The following is a 16,765-nucleotide window of genomic DNA, read 5'->3' as shown; positions in this document are numbered from 1 at the left end:
GTTATGTCAGACTAGGGGTAGCGAGGCGAGGCACAGTGGGACTGAAGAAGAAAGAAACCTCCAAAAACCACTTCAAACTGTATTTTGATGCAGTCCTAAATCATAAATGTCTGGTGTAATTTCAGTCAATTCCAAAGGAAATCAGCTCATTTTAAAATTATCAGTGAAAGAGCTCTCAATTTCTTTAACACCTGTTGAGGGATCTGTGTCACCTTGCTTCATAACGGTTATACTTAATCCTGAATTAAAGTCCCTTTTATGAACTCTGGCGTGCAGAATTTGTCACTTATTTTGGAAGAGATACAACTTGATTTTATGCCTAGTTACAGTACTTACAGTGACAGATCATTTTTATTCCCTGTTTTCCCAGAGAGGTGTGTGCAATTGGATAAATATCTTGAAATTACAGTTCAAATAAAAGCAAAATGCCAGGAGAGAGCAGTAAAAAATACATGGTGAGCAAAGGAGCAAAAGCAGCAAAGATAATTCTGAATGCGCCTGCAGATTGGTCCATGTACCTTTTAGAATTCGGTTATGATGAGGAGGAGGCAGGAGAGAGAAACTGTGTGTGTGTCTGTGTGTTCTGCAAGAAGATTTTCAGGAGCTGTGCATAGGAGCAACTCAAGTCCATCATGTTTGTAAAAGATTAAAAAGACATTACAACCACAAGTGTTCTTGTGATGGTGCCAAACCAGTCAAGAAAACCAGCAGAAGTAGTTTTGTTCCCTGTCTCTCTATCTGACAAGAGCAGTGCAGGTACAGCTTTGTTAGAGGTGGATGTATGTGTGTGTGTGCTTTTGTTTTTTTCTATTTTTGAAAACTTAAATCAAAATCGACATCTTTTGCAAGTGTCTTCAGGTGATAAAATGTCTGGGAGCAACAAAGTGGCATTTTGTCATTCCCAAAGGTCTGCATGTTCATAGACAAATCCTAACATTGCTAATGGAGCTAAGAAAGCATGTCAAAGACTGAGAAGAAAAACACAAATGGTGCAATTCAAGCTATTGTCAATTGTCACCTTGGATAATTGTTTTGATAATGGTATCTAATTGCTCTTGCTTCTTTAGCAACTCCTGTCAATTTCTAGGAGGAAGAGGAATTTAAAAAAGCAAACAGTACAATGCTGCTCAAAACTAGTGTCACAAGAACTCTTAACATATCGATTCAGTCATTGTTTGACTCCTGTTTTTTCTTTTCCTTTCACAACACATTTCTTTGTACGAGTAGGAGTATTCCATTCGTCTGGGTAATGGTTTCTGGACAGACAGGAATATGGCTAATTGACTCTAAGAATAAAGCATTAACACTAACCATAGGTTAGCTATTTAGTTGGTTGGTTGATTGATTGATTGATGAAAACAAAACCCTTTGACATCTTGACCAGGCAATCATAAAATCTTGAATCTTTCCTCATAACATGACTATGTTTTCTTTGGTGGAAGACAAGTGGCTATAGATCACTGTTGTTTTGTTTTTTTACATTGATTTTGGCCAAACTTTAACTGTTACACAGATTTAACTGAAAAATGTTTAAATGTACAAATCAACCTTAATTTTAGGTTCTAGTCTAGTTGATGTCTTGATTTTGTCTGAAGTACAAGCTGCTGTTATTATGAGCTTTGGATATGAAGGTGTTTCTTTAAATTAGACGTGTCTATTGTGGAACACGGAAATTATGTAATGAGAACCAAATTAGTTCTTCAGTTGCCCCATTGCATTTCAGAGTCAACTGATAAAGACAACATTTGGGGTACATGGTAGAAAAACCCAATACCCAATATTGTTACATCCTTATAGGTAATCATCCATAATGAGATATAGTAGCTCAGTCTCTAACTGCACTTAAGCTCTTCATGCAAGCCTTATTAGATCATCTTAAAACATTCTCTTAGGGTTTTAGGTATAATCTCCCTGTGTTCTGCCAGTCTTAGGAGTGAACATGCTAGGGTGGAAACTTCTGGTGAAATTTGAGTTGTCATTAAAGTTTGTCCGAGTGTGAAACATTTTTCAAACTTAGGTGATCAACTGTTGCATTAAACCTTCACCAGTCAGAAGTCAAGCATAAGCATTTGCTCTTTTGGAATCACTGCTGATGTCTTTTCTTCTTGTCATTGGTAGCTCACACATTACCTGGCTACACATTCACCCTTGCTGCTAATAGGTTATCCAGGTACATTTGATTAACAGCATCAGGACATTGCTTTGGGTTTTAGGCTTAGTTTTGTGAAATTAGTTGAAACGATCCAAATACAATCTTTTGAGTTCAAATGTGGATGGTTACGACCAGATGGTTATTTTTCCAGCTGTCCTGTTAAGTAAAATTATGTAAAAATAAAGGATGGTTTACTTATTTTTGCAAGTATTATTCTGTTTTAAATTAAACAGAAAATATAACAAACTTTTAAGAATTATTAGGTCGATCCAACCACAATCTGATCTCTGCTAATATCACTTAATATTTCATTGTTAAGTTGTCATTGCCCCTGAATGTTTCTTGAACTACTTCTTTAAAGTCCCGACAATGTAGCCCGTAGTACTAAGCTGGGACTATATGAGATTACCTGACCAAACCTTGGCACTGTTGTTCTTCTCAACTGAGCCAACTATTGTTAGCTGTTAGCAAAACAGCTTTATAGAGGCGTGCTGTCACCGACCAGCTGTCTGGCTGTCACTCCATATGTGGGTGTGTGTGTGTGTGTGTGTGTGTGTGTCGGGGGGGTGTCACTGGGGGCCAGCTTCCTGTTGTGAGAGCAGTGGTGCGACAAAAGAATGATGATTAATTTCCCTCCGAGTAACCTGTCTCGCTGATTTGGCTCGGCCAAGCTGCATGCGTGTGTGTATGTTTGAAAGATGTAGACTGTGTAGTCAGCAGGTGCGCTCTGATACCTTGGTTGCCCTCCAGTCAGGGTCAGACAGACACATAATCAGGGACTTTGCCATATATTTATATATATATATATATATATATATATATATATATATATATATATATATATATATACACACACACTCACACACCCCACCTCCTCCTTTCATATGCATCTGTCTGATGGTATTGAACTAAAATAAATAATTTTCTTCTAAACTAAACCCTGCTTTCAGATTTATTATCACTCTATGGTTCTCCACACTGTGCATCTGTGTGGGCCATCCTCTTAGACCAAAATTGATTATATTAGGAATCATGAATACAATTAGTGCAGTTAACACACATTCTTACACACACCGTACAGTCGATTTCATTTAGAAGATGCCTCCCCCACCCTCCCTTTTAACCCTCTATCATAACAAAATGACTTAAACATTTAGGACAGATCTTTATTACTAGTCTTCAGTGGACCTTTGTTCCATTGGTCTCAATAAAAAAAAAGAACAAGCTGCCATCCTTTCCCCATTTCTTTTGTTCCGTCCTTCGTGTCCGTCCTCGTCCCTCCTTTTTTTCCAGCCATGTAATTAACTACATGTTGAACAGCTGAGGCTGAACCGGGGCACTGCTGTGTCTGGACACACACACATACTCAAGGGGATGAGGTTGATGTCTGTGGAGGAGGTAGACGGGGTGAGAGGAAGGTCTGAAAATCAAGACAGCTTAGAAAAATCTTGAAATGGAAAGGGGAGCTTTGGAGTGAAGCATCTGAGGAGATATCTAAGAAAAGTCTCTAGAAATGAAAGTTAAGGAACAGTTTAGAGAGGGGTAGCCAACTGAAAAACATTAGAAATCTTGCATATGGAAACACACTGCAATAAAATGAGAAAGGTAATTAAGCAACTAGTTGATAAAAAAAGACTGATGTTAAAACAAATCTACATCATTCTGTGAAAGTGGTGTAATTAATGAGGTGATACCTGACCCAAACTTGTGACCGGTATTTGAACCCAGACCATTTCTAATTTGCCCTCTTTTACTGCCTTGTCCTTTATATGCGCACTTCTTTGTTTTCTTCTTTTTTTTAAATGTGCACTTCTAACACCCCTGCTGCCTTCACCCCTGCTTGCTGTTCCCATAACCATCAAAAAAACACTTCAGTCCCTGGGGCATCTCTATTTCTGCAAGGATAATAGATTATCCTCTTTAATAAACATGTTTTATATTAGTCGTATAAAACTTGTTTATTAAAGATGGGCCCACCACCTGCAGGGGGAACCGTGAGGGACCGGTGCAAAGAGGATTGGGTGGCGGACGAAGGTGGAGACCTCAGCGGCCCGATCCCCGGATGCTTAGGCTGGCTCTAGGGACGTGGAATGTCACCTCGCTGGGGGGGAAGGAGCCTGAGCTTGTGCGGGAGGTCGAGAGATATCGACTAGAAATAGTCGGGCTTGCCTCCACGCACAGTGTGGGTTCTGGAACCCATCTCCTTGAGAGGGGTTGGACTCTGTTCTACTCTGGAGTGGCCCACAGAGAGAGGCGGCGGGCTGGTGTGGGTTTGCTTTTTGCCCCCCAGCTCAGCCGTCTCGTGTTGGGGTTTACCCCAGTGGATGAGAGGGTCGTATCCCTGCGCCTTCGGGTTGGGGAGAGGTCTCTGACTATCATTTCAGCCTACGGGCCGAGTGGCAGTGCAGAGTACCCGGCCTTCTTGGCGTCCCTGTCGGGGGTGCTGGATAGTGCCCCTCCCGGGGACTCCATTATTCTGCTGGGGGACTTCTACGCCCACGTGGGGAACGACAGTGACACCTGGAGAGGCGTGATTGGGAGGAATGGCCTCCCCGATGTGAATCTGAGTGGTGTTTTGTTATTGGACTTCTGTGCTAGTAACGGATTGTCCATAACGAACACCATGTTCAAACATAAGGGTGTCCATCAGTGGACTTGGCACCAGGACACCCTAGGCAGGAGGTCGATGATCGACTTTGTTGTCGTATCATCAGATCTTCGGCCGCATGTTTTGGACACTCGGGTGAAGAGAGGGGCTGAGCTGTCCACTGATCATCACCTGGTGGTGAGTTGGATCCGCTGGAGGAGGAGAAAGCCAGTCAGACTTGGCAGGCCCAAGCGCATAGTGAGGGTCTGCTGGGAACGTCTGGCGGAACCCTCGGCCAGGGATGTATTCAACTCCCACCTCTGGGAGAGCTTCGACCAGATCCCGGGGGATGTTGGAGACATAGAGTCCGAGTGGACCATGTTCTCCGCATCTATTGTCGATGCTGCTGCCCGTAGCTGTGGCCGTAAGGTCTGCGGGCAATCCCAGAACCCGGTGGTGGACACCGGCAGTAAGGGATACTGTTAAGCTGAAGAAGGAGTCCTATCGGCTGTGGTTGGCTTGTGGGACTCCTGAGGCGTCTGATGGGTACCGTGAGGCCAAGCGTGCTGCGGCCCGGGCTGTGGCAGAGGCAAAAACACGGGCCTGGGAGGAGTTCGGTGAGGCCATGGAGAAAGACTACCGGTTGGCCTCGAAGCGATTCTGGCAAACCGTCCGTCGCCTCAGGAGGGGGAAGCAGTGCTTCGCCAACACTGTTTATAGTGGGGGCGGGAGACTGCTGACCTCGACTGAGGACATTATCGGGCGGTGGAAGGAGTACTTCGAGGATCTCCTCAATCCTGCCATCACGCATTCCGTGGTGGAAACAGAGGCTGGGGACTCAGGGTCGGACTCTTTCATCACCCAGGCGGAAGTCACCGAGGTGGTTAAAAAGCTCCGCGGTGGCAAGGCTTCGGGGGTGGATGAGATCCGCCCGAGTACCTCAAGTCTCTGGATGTTGTAGGGCTGTCATGGTTGACACGTCTCTTCAACATTGCGTGGCGGTCGGGGACAGTGCCTCTGGACTGGCAGACTGGGGTGGGGGGACCGGAGGGTGTGTTCCAACTACAGGGGGATCACACTCCTCAGCCTCCCTGGTAAGGCCTACGCCAGGGTATTGGAGAGGAGAGTCCGGCGGATAGTCGAACCTCGGCTTCAGGAGGAGCAGTGTGGTTTTCGTCCCGGCCGTGGAACACTGGACCAGCTCTATACCCTCTACAGGGTGCTCGAGGGTTCATGGGAGTTTGCCCAACCGGTTCACATGTGTTTTGTGGACCTGGAGAAGGCATTCAACTGTGTCCCTCGTGATGCCCTGTGGGGGGTGCTCCAGGAGTATGGAATCGGGGGCCCTTTACTAGGGGCCATCCGGTCCCTGTACGAGCGGAGCAGGAGTTTGGTCCGCATTGCCGGCACTAAGTCGGACCTGTTCCCAGTGCATGTTGGACTCCGGCAGGGCTGCCCTTTGTCACCGGTCCTGTTCATAACTTTTATGGACAGGATTTCTAGACGCAGCCAAGGGCCGGAGGGGGTCTGGTTTGGGGACCAGTGGATTTGGTCTCTTCTTTTTGCAGATGACGTGGTCCTGCTGGCCCCCTCTAGCCAAGACCTTCAGCATGCGCTGTGGCGGTTCGCAGCCGAGTGTGAAGCGGCTGGGACGAGGATCAGCTCCTCCAAGTCCGAGGCCATGGTACTCGACCGGAAAAGGGTGGCTTGTCCTCTTCAGGTTGGAGGGGAGTTCCTGCCTCAAGTGGAGGAGTTTAAGTATCTCGGGGTCTTGTTCACGAGTGAGGGAAGAATGGAGCGGGAGATTGACAGACGGATCGGTGCGGCTGCCACAGTAATGGGGGCGCTGTTCCGGTCCGTTGTGGTGAAGAGAGAGCTGAGCCGAAAAGCAAAGCTCTCAATTTACTGGTCGGTCTATGTTCCTACCCTCACTTATGGCCATGAACTTTGGGTCATGACCAAAAGAACGAGATCCCGGATACAAGCGGCTGAAATGAGCTTCCTCCGTAGGGTGGCCGGGCACTCCCTTAGAGATAGGGTGAGGAGCTCGGCCATCCGGGAGGGGCTCTGAGTAGAGCCGCTGCTCCTCCACATCTATACCGGATGCCTCCTGGACGCCTTCCTTGGGAGGTGTTCCAGGCACGTCCCACCGGGAGGAGGCCCAGTGGACGGCCCAGGACACGCTGGAGGGACTATGTCTCTCGGCTGGCCTGGGAACGCCTTGGGCTCCCCCTGGAGGAACTGGAGGAGGTGTCTGGAGAGAGGGACGTCTGGGCGTCTCTGTTGAGTCTGCTGCCCCCGCGACCCGGTCCCGGATAAAGCAGAAGACGACGAGTACGAGTATATTAGCCATTTTTTTTTTTTCATCAGGATTGGTTAGTGTCAGGAGACAAGTACTTATTAATACTGGCCAGTAGCATAAATTATCTGGTAAATATTGCAACGCAACAACTTATCTGTTTCTTAAATCTCACCATACAGCAGCTGGATATCGTCACTTTGGAGTTTGGTTAAACTAATTACAAATGGCGAAGAGATTAAGTTTTATTTAGCCGATTAGTTGGACACAATAACAACTCTGATAGGCTAATAACAAAGAATCAGAGTTTCTATAACATCTCTCACTTTATTGGTTATCTGGCTTTGTGTGATGAATTATTTTAAAACATATTCAACGTCGGTCTAAATGTGAGAAAATAAAGCAAATTCTTTGAAACATCAAGTTCTGTCATATCTATCAAGGAGGTGTCACTTCTGATCTGCCCTCATTTTGTATTGTGTGCCTTGAGATGGGTATAAAAAGGGTTCCTCCACAGTCTTGAAAAGTCTGGAAATGCCTGGAATTAGTTTTTCTAATATTTCAAGTTTGGATACATCTGAACAAATAAAATTGATAAAAAAAACATTTACTTTTTTTATTGTTTTATTTTCTAAAGGACAGAAATGTAGTGGCTACTTCATTGATAAATACAAATTTCAAGGTTTATCTCATTGATCAAATCAAAACTTGAGTTTACCATTTTACCCATCAGTATGTAGTTTTTTTTTTAACTGAGTAAATTAACACTCATTCATAAATCAAAAGGGGCATTTTCATTACTTTCTGGACACTAGAAACGTTTAAAATCAGGTTGAACTGTAAAACCTGTAATATGCCAAACACAACACTAAAACAAGTGTAAAAAAAAGTTCCATAGGTCATCAACAGTGCTCTAAAGACCATATTGCTATTCAAGCAGCTAATGCTGGGTATTTTGTATTCAGATGTCCAGAATTACATAAGAACTGTATACAATTACCAGCGTGTAACTGACCTTACCACAAACTGGGTCTGACTGTCCCCTAGTTCGAGCTTCTCCAAGCCTTCACCATGCTGAAGTGTGTGAATCTTCATCAGCACGGACAGAGTGTGCGCATAGCATAGCACGAGATTAAGTAACACTATCATCATCACTGTGACATTTGTTTACGTAAATTTGTGTACGCCTGTTTGGAGTATATCTGTTGTGTCTAAGTTGCATTGTTCATAAGATGCTGGAGCTTTATCTCTTTATGAGTCATTGAAATGCAAGGCATGATACGTGATAGTGTGATTGGGGTATACAGTATAACTCTGTTACCAGCTTTGTTGGTAACAGAGGTCACACCACAGTCAAATACAACACAACAGACCTGTGGGGATTATTGGGTGACATACCGCTTAACTGATTTTCTGAATATAATTTAATCTCATTCTTTAAAAAAAGAGCACATTTGCCAGTGTAACCTTTCCTACTGTAGTTCAGTAAAAAGGAAATTTTCTGACAACCCACTTCTGGGAACTTCTGGCCAGCATAACGGAAGGAACGCATAACAAATGTCCTCACAAGAATAATGAATGTTCAGCCACTCAAAAACAGTACAGAAAGTCTTTTTTACATGTCTGAATCACACTAGGCAGGGTTTCCTCTTAAATTTTTTTAAATTGTGGCGGTGGGCTGCCGAGGAGGGGGGTGGAACTCGTGCCGTTCAAAACGCATATGAAACATTACGCATTAAGGTAAAATTTATATTAATTAACTACTTTACTGCCATTCAAATGCAACATATGTCCGCTCCAGGTTCCTTGGAGTCCGAAGAAAGCATGCACGAGAGGTACATTGGTTGACCCGCCCAGAGCAAGACGGACTGGAATGGAACAGAAAATTGTAGTTGTTCCGTAATTTGATAGAGAACGACGGAGAGTGGGTCCGTTGACGGTGACGTTCGGAGCAGTCATGGAGAATGTGGAACCATTAATTAACATAACAACGGAGTTGCTACGTCAGTCGGAATAGAACAGATTAGGAACGGAGGATGTGGAATTCTTTCGCCTTACTCTATGAACAACTGTAGCAGCTTCGCAGGCAGGAAGGAGCCAGCGGTGTTGGCTTTTCAAAATAAAGTACATTTTAAGGTTCCATGATATTTAAATTTCAAACTCTCTGATTATGATTAATATAAGTGCGTTAATAAAAATTAACATAACAAGACATAAATTGAGGCAACTAAAGAGAGCTGACTCAAGCAGAACGTCTTACCAAATGCAAAACACGGGTTACCTCTACGTTTTGTGCTGATTCTAATTTTTCTACAGTGGCATTTGCATGTCTAAAACCACATTTGTCATTGGACGGAAAGCTGAACTTGCATCTTTTCACACTAAAGTTTGGAAAAGAACATAGAATATAGATGTTTCAAAAGAGCAGCATCTTTGCTTTGCACAGTGCTTCATGTTCTCTTGAACCGCATTAAAATGCCTTTTTCAAATTTTTTTATGTTGTAAAACTAATTGATTGGTGGATAATTAGAATGCAAATAGCAGCAATTATGTTTGCCGCACTCATCGGAGCTGCACTGCTGAGCGAGACTGAAATACGTATGATTGTCCCGCTTCAAAGAGGTAAACTAATCAGTAAAAAGGCAGTGTTTTAATGACTCATAAGCTTACAGTGACTTCAAAGCATCAAGCTTTATGCTTCTTTTTTCTGGGCTAATAATCATCAGGGGAGCAGTTACAAAAGCATATTTAATAAGCACTTTTAAAGCAGGTAGTCAGTGTTTTCTTTTAGCATAGTTGCTTTCATCTTTCAGGCTGGTTAATACATTTCAGAAGGTGAAACTTAAATATAAAAAAAGTTCTACGTGGCCCGGTGTTACTCTTATTTTATGCTTATAGGCCTGCATTTAGTTTGCACAGACCACCCAAAGAACTCACATTCTTTGAGCTGCCTCCTTTGGCATTTTAGCTCTTTGTAAGCAGATGCCATTTCAATTCTGCAATTTGAAAGTGAACTTAATTAAACCTCAACAAACTAATTATGCATGGGCCACTTGGGAGTATGAAGGTGTACCAAGGTTCTAAAAGATACATTTCAAAACAACCAAAGTCTTCCCTCACACCACTCCTCAGCTTTCATGTCCTCTGATAAGCCAATTAAAGTTGCTGTGACTGGAGTTTTCCCCAGCTGTATGGAGCATAGAAGGATGCACTGTAGCCCCTCCCCTACATGTTGCTGCACATTGCTGGTCATCTGTCTGAAAGAAGTGTATATGTCAATAACTATGGTTCTAATGATACAAACCGGTGAAAAGACGAAATCAGACATGATTTTGAGTTTAACATGAGACCCGACAAGATTTTAGCAATGATTTTGAAAAACTAAGAATCTCTTTTTGTATTCACAAAAGAGGAAAGCTGGGCTAATCCACTTCAAATTCAAAGAGGAAATCATCTTACACATCTAACAGTTGGTTAATTCCCAAAGGTGCACAGGAAAATGCAGACAGGTTAAACACATGACAATCAAGGGAACCCTAAAAATAATAATTCCATGATAAAAACTTAGACTAGATAACAGCGATTAACATCACCAGTACACGTTTATGTAAATACATATAAATGCGTTGGTCTGTTAATAAAGTTGTTTCCCAGTACTTCAAGTGCTGCTTGAGTCTTTACCTCACCATATTTTTCAGCTAATTAAATGTAATCCAAATATTTTGAAAAGAGAATAGACCTTTAGTTTAGAAGAACCTACGAAGCAGATGCTAACGTTTGCACCGTTACCGGCTAACAGTTTGCCACTCTCGTATTCTTACAGTCCTTACAAATCGTTCATGTTTCATCTGTTGTGCCCAAGATCCATCGATTTTAGAAGATTTATAGGTGATGGAGCTTTCATCGGTGCTTTTGTAACCGACACAACTCAAGAACTACTTTGTTTTAGGCTTCGAAACAAGAGTGTCAAACAGAGAAATGGTGTCTTACTCACACAACTTATTCATAATGCAAGGCTTGTTATATTAGCAAACATTTCTTTCACCAGATGAAGTCACAGAATGAGAGCAACTGGATACTATGACAGAGAAATATCCTGGACTTATTATTAATTAATATCACAAGGTCTCATGCCATATTGTTTTACTCTCCTTGTTAATATTGTGGTACAATTATTTTTTATTTAGAGGTATCACCAATCTTATACAAACACATGCCCATAAGTAATACAGCAAAAATCCCTTCATGATGTGATTATGATGTGATTACAGATTGTGACCTTTCAGTTCAGGTGTTCCAAAGGAAGAAGGTAAAAACTGAGACTTCCTGAAGTTGTCTCTGCTGAAGCTGCCTGCACTATAAGAAGGACCATCTAGCTTCCAGAGTGCAGAGGTCAGTGAAGGAGAGCAGGCACCTGCAGGCTAATAGACAAGATGAAAATTCACAGTCACCTGCCTTGTATTATAGTCCCTTCTGTGCTAGCTGACCTGAATCCCCTTCCAAATGCCCTTTGCCCCAGGCTGTGGGGCAGAGCACGCTCTCTGTTCCTTCCCTTCCCTCATTCCATCACAGTCCGTCACTCATCATAAAGGATACAGCAGCCCTCGGCATGTAGCAGTCTGAGTGTGTTTTTTTCTTTTTTTTCCCGAATATTTGTGCTGTTTCTGACAGCGAGAGAGAAAGAGAAAAATCATCAGAGCCATAAAAACAAAACGCAAAAAAGGTCACACTCACTTTACGTCAATAAAACTTTTCAGTGTTTTTGTGTGTCTTTATGTGAAAGCAACATAGAGGGGAGGCTGCTAAAACACATGACCTTTGGACAGTAACAACTCAAATACATCGACTTTTCATTCGCACATGTGCACACACGTACACACAGTTAACATAAGAAACGTTAACACCTGAAAGTCTGTATAAAGGTATGTAATTTGCAGCTATTAGATGTAGTAAATTATTACATGCAATTTACATAATATTCACTGTTTGGCAACACAAGATGCTTTCTTTTGCTAAATTCTTGCCTCAAATGTAGTGTTTTGTTGGCGTCAAGTGGCTCAGTGGTAGAGCAGGCGCACCAAATGCTGAGGATACAGTTCTTAGTGCACATGTCCTGTGTTCAATTCCTAGCCCCAGGCCATTTGCTACATGTCTTCCTCTTCTCTCTTTGCCCTGTTTCCTGTTCAGCTATTGATGAATAAAGGCCACCAGTTTTTAAGACCTTAAAAAAGATTCAGATGTAGCTTTTTATAAGGTTTAGTTAGAGTTGCACAGTATATTGAACTGCAATCGGCTTTGCAGTGTCAGCATGTTCAATATTACAGTACAGGTCCTTCTCAAAATATTAGCATATTGTGATAAAGTTCATTATATTCCATAATGTCATGATGAAAATTTAACATTCATATATTTTAGATTCATTGCGCACTAACTGAAATATTTCAGGTCTTTTATTGTCTTAATACGGATGATTTTGGCATACAGCTCATGAAAACCCAAAATTCCTATCTCACAAAATTAGCATATTTCATCCGACCAATAAAAGAAAAGTGTTTTTAATACAAAAAACGTCAACCTTCAAATAATCATGTACAGTTATGCACTCAATATCTGGTCGGGAATCCTTTGGCAGAAATGACTGCTTCAATGCGGCGTGGCATGGAGGCAATCAGCCTGTGGCACTGCTGAGGTCTTATGGAGGCCCAGGATGCTTCGATAGTGGCCTTTAGCTCATCCAGAGTGTTGGGTCTTGAGTCTCTCAACGTTCTCTTCACAATATCCCACAGATTCTCTATGGGGTTCAGGTCAGGAGAGTTGGCAGACCAATTGAGCACAGTTATACCATGGTCAGTAAACCATTTACCAGTGGTTTTGGCACTGTGAGCAGGTGCCAGGTCGTGCTGAAAAATGAAATCTTCATCTCCATAAAGATTTTCAGCAGATGGAAGCATGAAGTGCTCCAAAATCTCCTGATAGCTAGCTGCATTGACCCTGCCCTTGATAAAACACAGTGGACCAACACCAGCAGCTGACACGGCACCCCAGACCATCACTGACTGTGGGTACTTGACACTGGACTTCTGGCATTTTGGCATTTCCTTCTCCCCAGTCTTCCTCCAGACTCTGGCACCTTGATTTCCGAATGACATGCAGAATTTGCTTTCATCCGAAAAAAGTACTTTGGACCACTGAGCAACAGTCCAGTGCTGCTTCTCTGTAGCCCAGGTCAGGCGCTTCTGCCGCTGTTTCTGGTTCAAAAGTGGCTTGACCTGGGGAATGCGGCACCTGTAGCCCATTTCCTGCACACGCCTGTGCACGGTGGCTCTGGATGTTTCTACTCCAGACTCAGTCCACTGCTTCCGCAGGTCCCCCAAGGTCTGGAATCGGCCCTTCTCCACAATCTTCCTCAGGGTCCGGCCACCTCTTCTCGTTGTGCAGCATTTTCTGCCACACTTTTTCCTTCCCACAGACTTCCCACTGAGGTGCCTTGATACAGCACTCTGGGAACAGCCTATTCGTTCAGAAATTTCTTTCTGTGTCTTACCCTCTTGCTTGAGGGTGTCAATAGTGGCCGTCTGGACAGCAGTCAGGTAGGCAGTCTTACCCATGATTGGGGTTTTGAGTGATGAACCAGGCTGGGAGTTTTATAGGCCCTAGGAATCTTTTGCAGGTGTTTAGAGTTAACTTGTTGATTCAGATGATTAGGTTCATAGCTCGTTTAGAGACCCTTTTAATGATATGCTAATTTTGCGAGATAGGAATTTTGGGTTTTCATGAGCTGTATGCCAAAATCATCCATATTAAGACAATAAAAGACCTGAAATATTTCAGTTAGTGTGCAATGAATCTAAAATATATGAATGTTAAATTTTCATCATGACATTATGGAAAATAATGAACTTTATCACAATATGCTAATATTTTGAGAAGGACCTGTATGTGCCAGATTAAAAAAGACTGATCAGATGCGATATGTGGTTAGCAATTATTTTACAAATACTAAAAATTCCAACTCAATATAACGCAAATGTTTTGGCTAATCGGCTGGACTTTCACTGCCCTTTATTCCGGCACTTGATATAGGTTTTGGGGAACAAGATGGTACAATTCATGCGGAGTGTTGTGGATAATATTATAATGGAAAATAAAAGAGTTTAGAGCATGTCTCTTTATTGCAACCAATATCATCATCACAATATTAAATGATAACATTAAAGCAGCCCTACGGTTGGAAAGATTCTTGACATTTAACCACCTTTGCTTCCTCTTCTTACTCTGCTAATGAACCACCTGTTTAGAGGAAGATTAAAGTAACTCTGGTCTTGTTTTTCGCCCATCGTAACCAAACCCAGAGCTGTTGGGGAAAAAAGGATAGATAAGATGGCAAGAGGGAGAAAAACACTAAGGCCTTGCTGACAAAACTGCTCTCTGGTTATAGATATGCAAAATGGAGGGTGAGAAATAAGAAAGAGAAATATCCAAAGGAAACCGGTATAAGATTTACTCAGTGCTTTTGGAGGAGTGTGCCCCATAAGAGATTTTGCTAGTAGATTCAACGATGGCAAACATTATCAAAAAACTCATTGTATAGTTCTGTAGTGTTGTTGCACTCTGGAAACCGTAACAACATAAAAGACTTAGGGGTTGAATAAAAGTGCTGAAATGTTTCATGTTACTTTGGTGACTTGCACTTGTCGAAAAGTAAAAGTAGAGGCATCAGGAGAAACTTTTTAAGAGTAAAAATGTGGTATTATTTTTGTGTAACATGTTTGATCCCCGAAGTTGTATATAAAGACAATTACGATGTAGAAATGAGAAACCAATCAATATCGCTGGATTTGAAAATGCCTGTAAAAACAGGCAAGTGGTTACTGCTTTCATTAATCAATATTTTTAAATAGAAAATATAAATAAAAAAAAACTGTAGGTATTATGATTTGTGGGTGTTTTTGGGTTCTTCTCATTATTATTATTATTATTCTTGATAGGTTTTGAATCATGTTTTTGTTATTTTCCTGGTCATGCTTTAGTTTTTGTCTTCTAGTTCATGTTTTGTCAAGTTACGTTTTTTGGATCTGGTTATGCTTTAGTTTCATGGTTTACTAGTTGTGTTTAAGTTTGAATTCAAGAGTCTCTGTTTTGCTCCAGCCACATGTCTTCTTTTTGGAGCCTCTTTTTGCATATCTTCCAAATTCTGAGTTATGGATTTGGTCAGCTGGTCTCTCAATGCAATTGATCACATTTTCTCAACGAGAAGACAGGGTGAAGGAGAGCCCAACTTGTCCGGACGGGACGTTTTTCTCTGGATACACAATGGACTCCTGGCGGAAGTGGAGGATTGTGTGTTTGTCGATAATGTCAGTCGAGGATGTGGAAGATATGTATATAATTGGATGTTTGTGGACCTGCTCAGAACTTTGTGGCTGGTTGATGAACATTCCAAAGTACCATCAAGGACAATGGTCTCTGGGACAGTGCTTCATGGACTTACTTGCACACACTCACTTGCACACACACATGCTCAAGATAAACATATGCACCCCCTCATACCACCTTGTTATGTAAACTTGTTGCTTCTTTGTGCTGAGGTTTTTTTGCAATCTCAAACTGTATCTTGCTAAGGATGAAGTGTGAAATATTTTTTCCCTCTACTTACCTAATGTGGCCTCTTTTCTCATCTAACGAGGGCAGCGCCTGTGAGTGGGCAGCAAAGCCTCGGTGATCCGTCCCCCCTTGTCTTGTGTCATGATGTATGTTTGGATGGGTTGTACTGGAATTCTAATTTCCCCTCGGGGATCAATAAAGTATCTTTGAATTGAATTGAATTGAATTTTGTTCTGTCCTGTCTTCAATCATATTTATTTGGTTCACCTGCACCTAGCATTCGGTCTCCTTGTTTCACCTGGTTCTTGCTCCATATATACACATCTGTTCTGTTCAGTCCTCGCGGAAACATTAAGGATCATGCCATGCCTGTCTCGCCTGCCTGTTCACTGTTTTGTTCCTGCCTCTTCTAGTGAGTGAGTTTTTGTTTTTCCAAGACTCAATCTTTACTTACCGTCATGCTGCCTGCTCGTCTCCATTCTAGCCATTTATGCGTAAATCAATGACAAAATCAGAGGAAGCTAAGTATTCTTAGCCCTAGTTTTGTCCTCTCCATTTTAATCATGACATTTCTGTATTCCCCACTGTTCTTCCAGATCGTGGTGAACTCCGATTCCCAGCCTGCCTTGTTGTATGAGAATGTGATGGTGAGCGATGGGAACCCCATCCTGAGAGATCTGCTCTTCAGTCCAGATCATCAGTTCTTGTACGCCCTCACTGATAAACAGGTAGGAGAAACACATAGATCAGTTCCCCAATCATCTACAGTGCAGTCAAGCACTGTTAGTCTATTTTGCAGTCTATTCTTGCCAATGACAGCCCTGACTAAATAATGACTGAATATCAATGATCATTGATCTGTGTGGCAGTAACAGGGATGGATACGGAGTCTCATCCATACAAATCTGTGTGTCTGTTTTGCACACGTGCAAAACTGATCTCTTTATCAAGATCCACTAATACTGCTTCACAGCCTTTTATCATTGCAGTCCTGAGTGCCTAATAGAACATACACAGATCTTTTGCATATGAACTGCAGAATATGGGTAAGTGACAGAGAATAAGACAATGAAGATGGTGGAGGTATAAAGATATTCACTTGAGATGCAAGCAATCAGGCTAA

The 16,765-nt window shown here is 42.4% G+C and overlaps 1 protein-coding gene across 3 annotated transcripts in view; it reads left to right on the top strand.

Moving 5' to 3' along the window:
• Nucleotides 1-16,765, top strand: part of LOC124866209 (plexin-A1-like) — a 412,523-nt gene that overhangs the window by 175,901 nt on the left and 219,857 nt on the right. For all 3 annotated transcript variants that reach the window (XM_047361910.1, XM_047361902.1, XM_047361918.1), the window contains exon 4: nucleotides 16,239-16,370. In XM_047361910.1, the coding sequence (XP_047217866.1) occupies nucleotides 16,239-16,370 (132 nt within the window). The remainder of the gene's footprint in view (nucleotides 1-16,238; nucleotides 16,371-16,765) is intronic.

This window comes from Girardinichthys multiradiatus, chromosome 1, assembly GCF_021462225.1.
Source record: "Girardinichthys multiradiatus isolate DD_20200921_A chromosome 1, DD_fGirMul_XY1, whole genome shotgun sequence".
Taxonomy (NCBI): domain Eukaryota; kingdom Metazoa; phylum Chordata; class Actinopteri; order Cyprinodontiformes; family Goodeidae; genus Girardinichthys; species Girardinichthys multiradiatus.
This window is presented reverse-complemented; position numbering and strand designations above follow the sequence as displayed.